At 49.2% G+C, this 7982-nt stretch overlaps 1 protein-coding gene across 1 annotated transcript; it reads left to right on the forward strand.

The window, feature by feature from the left end:
* Positions 1-2216: 2216 nt before the first annotated feature.
* On the forward strand, positions 2217-7758 carry LOC144494652 (uncharacterized). Its single transcript, XM_078213855.1, has 2 exons — positions 2217-2318; positions 6889-7758. The coding sequence occupies exon 2, from the start codon at positions 7051-7053 to the stop codon at positions 7756-7758; it is 708 nt and encodes a 235-aa protein (XP_078069981.1). The 5' UTR covers positions 2217-2318; positions 6889-7050.
* The last annotated feature ends 224 nt before the right edge of the window (positions 7759-7982 follow it).

Raw genomic sequence — 7982 nt, forward strand, 5'->3', positions numbered from 1 at the left:
ACACAGTACAGCCCAGGGGGTGAGCTAGTTTGGAGAAGACATGCTAACCATTTGGTTCCAGCACCGCATCATAATATCATAGAATCATAGAATCCCTACAGTACAGAAGGAGGGCATTTGGCCCATCAAGCCTGTACCTAACAATCCCACCCAGGTCCAATCTCCGTAACACTATGTATTTACCTATTAATCCTCCTGACATTAATGGGCAATTGAGCATGGCCAATTAACCTAACCCGCGTATCTTTGGATCAAAGAAGGGGAGCCTCACAAACGATTGCTCTATGCTTGTAATGTGATCTAGGCAGGCTTTAATTGCAGGGCTTTGAGCTCATCAGGGAGGGGTGCATTGGTATCAGCAATTTTAGATGCCTTCATCTTGGAGCTTGTTATGTCTTGCAGACCTTGCCATAGTTGGTGGGGGTTCATGCGGCTAGCCTGGGATTCTAACTTGGTCTGGTACTGTCTTTTGGCATCTTTGATGGATCTCCTTAGATCATATCTGGCTTTCTTATGTAGCCATGATGTGGAGATGCCAGCGTTGGACTGGGGTAAACACATTAAGAAGTCTCACAACACCAGGTTAAAGTCCAACAGGTTTATTTGGTAGCACAGGCCACTAGCTTTCGGAGCACTGCCCCTTCATCAGGTGAGTGGGAGTTCTGTTCACAAACAGAGCATATAAAGACACAAACTCAGTTTACAAAATAATGGTTGGAATGCGAGTCTTTACAGGTAATCAAGTCTTAAAGGTACAGACAATATGAGTGGAGAGAGGGTTAAGCACAGGTTGTCTACCTGATACGCTGCAGGAAAGGATGTCCCGAGGCATGGTACATTGGGGAAACCATGCAGACGCTTCGACAGTGGCTGAATGAACACCACTCGACAATCACCAGGCAAGAGTGTTCTCTTCCTGTTGGGGAACACTTCAACGGTCACGGGCATTCAGCCTTTGATCTTTGGGTAAGCGTTCTCCAAGGTGGCCTTCACGACACACGACAACACAGAGTCGCTGAGCAGAGACTGATAGCCAAGTTCTGCACACATGAGGACAGCCTCAACTGGGATCTTGGGTTCATGCCACACTATCTATAACCCCCACAACTTGCCTGGGCTTCCAAAATCTCGCTAACTGTCCTGTCTGGAGACAATACACATCTCTTTAACCTGTGCTTAACGCTCTCTTCACTCACATTGTCTGTACCTTTAAGACTTGATTACCTGTAAAGGCTCGCATTCCAACCATTATTTTGTAAATTGAGTTTGTGTCTTTATATGCCCTGTTTGGGAACAGAACTCCCACTCACCTGATGAAGGAGCAGTGCTCCAAAGGCTAGTGGATTTTGCTACCAAATAAACCTGTTGGACTTTAACCTGGTGTTGTGAGACTTCTTACTTTCTTATGTAGGCCAGGGTCGCATGCCTTGAACACCTCAGACATAGACTTCAGCAAGTAGTGGATATCCCTGTTCATCCATGGTTTCTGGTTGGGAAACATGTGGATTTGCTGCTTTGGCACACGGTCTTCTACACACTTACTAATGAAGTCAGTGGCTGTCGTGGCGTATTCGTTCAGGCTGGTCGCAGAGTTTTTAAATACTGACCAGTCCACTGACTCTAAACGGGACGTAGGAGATCATCCGATTTCTCAGACCAACACTGCATGACTTTCTTCGAGGACTCTCCCATTTCAGTTTTTGCTTGACTGGTTGCAGCCAAATCCAACACAGAGGGAGAGGGGGAGGGGCCAGGGAGAGGGGGAGGGGCCAGGGAAAGAGGTGGGGTCAGGGAGAAGAGGAAGCAGGGAAAGGGGCGGCGACAAGGAGAGGGGGTGGGGCTAGGCAGTGGGCTGGAGCCAGAAATGGGTGTAGGCGGAGCGGAGCCGGGGGTGTGGACGGGGGCGGAGCCGGGGGTGTGGGCGGAGTTGGGATGAGTCCGGAGCGGAGCCGGGATGAAGTCGGGGGCGGGGCCGGGGCGGTCGGGGGCGGGGTCGAGGGCGGGGCTGGGGCGGTCGGGGGCGGGGCCGGGGCGGTTGGGGGCGGGGCCGGGGCCGTCGGGGCGGGGGCGGGGCCGGGGCCGTCGGGGGCGGGGGCGGGGGCGGGGCCGGGGCCGTCGGGGGCGGGGGCGGGGGCGGGGCCGGGGTGTGGGCTTGTCGGCCAGTGGAGGAGGAGGCGGGGGGAAGCAGATGAGGGGGCGGGGCCAATGTGAGGGGCGGAGCCGCGGAGTCGGGGAAGGGGGAGGAGTGGAGTGGGCAGCGGAGGAGAGGAGCTGACCAACTGCTTTGGCTTCCTGGAGGTGCGGGAGTTTGGTGTGGGGTAAGAGTTGGGGGGGAGTGTGTGTGTGTGTCTGGCGGCTGTCTGTCTCTCGGACTCGGTTCCAGTCTCTCTGCCCAGTGTCCAGAGGGTGCTGTCCGGTGGTCTCCCTGCTGCTGCTGCCGCCGTCGGGGCTGCTGCTGGAAGCTGTGGCCGCTGACAGCGGCTCCTGCCCGGGGCTGCTGGCTGTGTGGAAGGTGCTGCTTTCACAGTGCAGCCCTTCATCATCATCATCAGCAGCAGCAGCAGCAAGGTGACCATTACTATTAGCCACTTAAAACATCAAGATTTCCAATTGGAACAACCTTTCAGCACCTGTATAGAAATCACTAACTGGTTTTTTTGTTGGGCTTCTCAGTGTTTTTATCTATTGGATTTGTAACATGCATTTCAAAACAGTGCACTTAAAGGGATCACATCACCAGGACTGGCCGCATTCTGCATGAGCAGCCTCCAGCCTTCCCTCACTGGCCTGTTGTGAGGGTCAGTTGTCAGAATGATCAAGCAGTTATCCTACTCCATACATTCCCCCAGGAGCGGCACAGCCAACCAAGTATTCTTGAAGTGCACTCACTTATTGCAACATCGGGAAACGTGCCAATCAATTGACACACAGCAAGATCCCACAAACAACACCAGGATAAATGATTTTTATTTACTATTGGTTGCTAAAGGGGTAAATATTGGCCAGGCCCTCCCTTGTTCTTTGTCCAGTGCCATGGTATCTTTTACGTGCACCTGAGAGGACAAACTATTTCAAATTTGTATCTGTCTAATCCAAAACACAACTGTGAAGCACTCCATCGAAGAGTAAGCCCAGATTTTATGTCTATTCCTGGAGTGAGACTTGAACCCATAACGTTGTGATTCAGAGGTAAGAGAGCTACCACTGAGTCCTGGCTGATAGCTTTAAGGGATGCTGCAACGTAGAGGTGCTTAAATGAGATTACACTGCTGTCTGATAGCCCTGGTGGCTACAGAATATACAGGACTGGGAAAGATATTGTGATGTTGTGGTTTGAAGGAAGCGAATATGAAAAAGGTAAGTGATGATGTTCCCTCTTGAATTTGTTGATCTTGTCTGTTTTACGTCCTGGGTCAGTCTGCTCCCTCTCCACTAGGTGAAATCGATCCTAAAATGTTGTTCACCTTCCCTCCTCTAGCTGCTTGAGATCCACTGTTATGTGATTGCAGGAGTGGTCAACCTGTCAATGCTCAGAATGCAGAACCAGAAAGTGTACACATACAAAGAGGCACTTGCTTTAAGTAGTGTACTCACTGATATTTCTATGTAACTTCAAATCATACAAGGTATGGATTGCAATGTTGAAACCTAGCACATCGGCATATCAGTTTGATTGTAATTATTTGCATAAAATCTTAATTTGACACTCTTGTGTCCATGTCTGATACAGTCTTTTTCTCTTGAGTACTTTCCTCCTCATTCCCTTTCTCTTTGTCTCTGTCTCGTTTTCTCTCTGCCTCTCCTAGTCCTTTCTGTTCCTTGCCTTCCCCCCCCCCCCTGTATTCTCATCCTCTTGTCTACACCCTCTTTTGTATCCTCCCATCCATATTCCTCTGTCACCTCACCCCTCCATGTCAAAAGCAATGATTTATACTCCCTCGGCATTTAGATGCTACATAAACTCTATGTGCAATATAATGAAAGTTTATGCTGGTTTTCCATGGATAGCTTATATATAATATATATATATATATATCGATCTTCAGGGAATTGAAGCTTTCTCAGTTGTTTGAGGAAAAGCAGTATGGCTTCAGAAAGGCAGGGGCTACCTGCTCTAGTTGTGACTGATGGCACCTCTGCCAAACTCCACAACGTGTGGAGATGCCGGCGTTGGATTGGGGTAAACACAGTAAGAAGTTTAACAACACCAGGTTAAAGTCCAACAGGCTTATTTGGTAGCAAAAGCCACACAAGCTTTCGGAGCTCTGAGCCCCCAGGGGCTCAGAGCTCCGAAAGCTTGTGTGGCTTTTGCTACCAAATAAACCTGTTGGACTTTAACCTGGTGTTGTTAAACTCCACAACCGCAGGACTGGCAAGAATATAATAGTGTAAATTTCTAGTCTCTTAAATGGTAGTTGAATGTGTTTCTCTCTAGTACAGTTTGAGACTGTACCCAAGTAACCTTAATAACGTTTATTGGATGCACAGCATTTCCACTGAAAGTTACATCTGCATGAGGCGCAGTAAAACAGGCCTCAGGAAGAGAAAGTGTAATGTGACCACCTGCAGTCACACTTCACTACGTGTCACTGATGTGCTGGGCATTGATTAAACCTGTTTTCTTTTGAGGTTTTGTCTGCAAGGAAGCAGACCTTTGTATATACATTTTAACAACAATCGCCTGACTATTTGCACATTGCAATAAAGTGTTTGAATTGATGCACTCTGTTCTATCTTGTGTAATATTCTTATGTGATTTGAGGTGCTCTGCTGTCACTTTCCAAAAGTGGGTGGCTGGTGAGGCCCAGACCAATACTTGGAACGCCCTTCATTCAGTGGTCAAACTGTCTTGTATACAATCACCAATGATAGCTCTCAGATCTTCCAAATCCTCTATTAGTGACTGACAACATTTTAAAATGCACCAAAGTTGGCTTATAGTGCTTCTTTACCTGTGGACCTCAGTGCTTTGGCATCAGCAGCATCATTTCGGTGAGATGCTTCCACTGTGTTCATTGATTCTATGTCTGAAGTTTCCTCTGCAGAGCATTTGATGCTGGATGCTGCTCAATGGCAGCCTGCAGTCTGTGTCACAGTGTGCAAGACAGGGGCTTCAGAATCCCAGCACGGGCAAGTCTGTGAAGAGTGGCAATCTGATGGAGATTGACACTCTGCAGAAGTTATGGGCCATCCATTTGTGTGGATGGAACTGAATTGTAACTTAAGACACTGACTTTTAACTTGACTATCCTGAAATGTGACGGTGGTTAAATCCAAAATCAGGACACAGACCTGTTGGTATCAGCACCAAGAGATATCAATGGAGTTAAACTTCATTGTAAATCTCTGGCATTAAGATAGAGGTGAAATATTTATCTCTTTCTCTCTGTCTCTCTCCGCATCTTGTTTCCTGTTTAGCCAGAAAGAGATGGGGTTTCTGCAGCATCAGATGTGAGTGCTGGGTGTGTGTACTTGAACACTGCTGGAAGGATGTCCTTTCCATTGGCTGGAGGCCGTTCCAATAAAATGGGATAGTAAGAGTTTTAACAACACCAGGTTAAAGTCCAACAGGTTTATTTGGTAGCAAATACCATTAGCTTTCGGAGTGCTGCTCCTTCGTCAGATGGAGTGGAAATCTGCTCTCAAACAGGGCATACAGAGACACAAAATCAAGTTACAGAATACTGATTAGAATGTGAATCTCTACAGCCAACCAGGTCTTAAAGATACAGACAATGTGAGTGGAGGGAGCATTAAGCACAGGTTAAAGAGATGTGTATTGTCTCCAGACAGGACAGCCAGTGAGATTCTGCAAGTCCTGGAGGCAAGCTGTGGGGGTTACTGATAGTGTGACATAAAGCCAACATCCCGGTTTAGGCCGTCCTCATGTGTGAGGAACTTGGCTATCAGTTTCTGCTCAGCGCCCGAGGCATGGTACATTGGGGAAACCATGCAGACGCTACGACAACGGATGAATGAACACCGCTCGACAATCACCAGGCAAGACTGTTCTCTTCCTGTGGGGGAGCACTTCAGCGGTCACGGGCATTCAGCCTCTGATCTTCGGGTAAGCGTTCTCCAAGGCGGCCTTCACGACACACGACAGCGCAGAGTCACTGAGCAGAAACTGATAGCCAAGTTCCGCACATATGAGGACGGCCTAAATCGGGATGTTGGGTTTATGTCACACTATCAGTAACCCCCACAGCTTGCTTCCTGGACTTGCAGAATCTCACTGGCTGTCCTGTCTGGAGACAATACACATCTCTTTAACCTGTGCTTAATTCTCCCTCCACTCACATTGTCTGTGTCTTTAAGACCTGGTTGGCCGTAGAGTTTCACATTCTAATCAGTATTCTGTAACTTGATTTTGTGTCTCTGTATGCCCTGTTTGAGAGCAGATTTCCACTCCATCTGACGAAGGAGCAGCGCTCCGAAAGCTAATGGCATTTGCTACCAAATAAACTGTTGGACTTTAACCTGGTGTTGTTAAAACTCTTACTGCGTTTACCCCAGTCCAACGCCGGCATCTCCACACCAATAAAATGGCTCAGGGCTTCCAAAAACCCTCATGCCTCCCCACATTTTGCTTCCTACATTCTACCCCTGACAAATGTAGGCAAATAGGACTAGTTCAGTTTAGGAAACTCGGTCTGTGTTGATGAGTTGGGCCAAAGGGCTGTATCTGTGCTGTATATCTCTATGACCATCTTTAAAAAGTTGAAACCCAGGCAGAAACTTTTCCGCCAAAAAATGAAAGTCCTGGACCAGAAGAAATTTGCCGTGCTTAAGTTCACTTGAACAATTCTCTGCCTTGCAGATGTGTGTGCGTGTGTGTTAGTTCTTGGCATCCAGATTCTAACTGGCCTCTTGTGTGTTTTCTTCCAGCTGCTTGCTTCACTTCCACACACAAAAAATAGAAGAAAAAGAAAGATGTAAAGAAGGGGAAAGTGTGATAGAGAGACAGCACTTTGTGAGCCACAGGCACTGGGACAGTGAGGAGAACTTTCCTGGGAGCTGAGGTCTGTCTGGCTGCTGCTGTTTTGAACCATGTCTGCTGGAAGAGGCTTCGGCTGCACCAGGAAAACTTGTGAGCAGCAGGAGAAGACGGAGGAAGTCAGTGTGGTAGTGGTGGACTCTGATTCCGAGGAGGAAAGGTCCAGGCTTTCCACGGATTGCCGCCAAACTGGCCAAGGGGTGGAGTGTCCGCTGGCACCAGGCTTTCCGAATGGCCGCTCAGGAGGATCCCTCTGGAATAGTGACAGTGGTCGGCTCTGGGAGAGGAGAGCAGCCGCAATGTGCACCCCCCACAGCCCTGGCCGGGTGCCTGGCACCTGGCAGGGTGAGCCAGCCCCTGGTGAGCTGAGGCAGCAAAGTCCGGGCGAATTGCTGCCGCCTGCAGTGGACGGCGCTTTCTCTACCCTTCCCACCCCTCTCGGGGCCATCTCCCTCCCCCCTGGCATCATCATCATGACTGCCCTGCATTCGCCCGCCGCTGCCCTGGCTGCCATGGCGGATGGGGCACTGCAGCTCGCCAGCCTGCCGGACTGCCCCCTGTCCCAGCAGGGTCTGCCCACCAGCAGCCAGCCAGCCAAGAAGAAGAGGAAGAGGTGCGGGCTGTGTGTACCCTGCAGGAGGCTCATCAACTGCGGAGAATGCAGCAGCTGCCGAAACCGCAAAACCGGCCACCAAATCTGCAAGCTGCGGAAATGTGAGGAGCTGAAGAAAAAACCAGGCTCTTCACCAGAGGTAGAGTAAAAGCACGAGGAGTGGGCTCGGGTGTTGCATTCTTAACCATCATCCAAACCTTGTGGTTAATGAGGAGTATTTTGGATTAATCAAGGTTATGAACCCGTTTCTTCAACCCATGCAATCGAGGATCTAATCATGCAACTTCCTTTTGGCTGCACTTGATTCCCTTTCCCTTGAGGTGCTGTAAGAGAAACTTCTGAAGGAGAGCATCTATTTCCATTTGGAGAGGC

This window comes from Mustelus asterias, chromosome 6, assembly GCF_964213995.1.
Source record: "Mustelus asterias chromosome 6, sMusAst1.hap1.1, whole genome shotgun sequence".
NCBI classification, from domain to species: Eukaryota; Metazoa; Chordata; class Chondrichthyes; order Carcharhiniformes; family Triakidae; genus Mustelus; species Mustelus asterias.

What these genes read in the sequence shown, in the direction of transcription:
- LOC144494652 (XM_078213855.1), top strand. Translation starts at nt 7,051, where the DNA reads ATGTCTGCTGGAAGAGGCTTCGGCTGCACCAGGAAAACTTGTGAGCAG.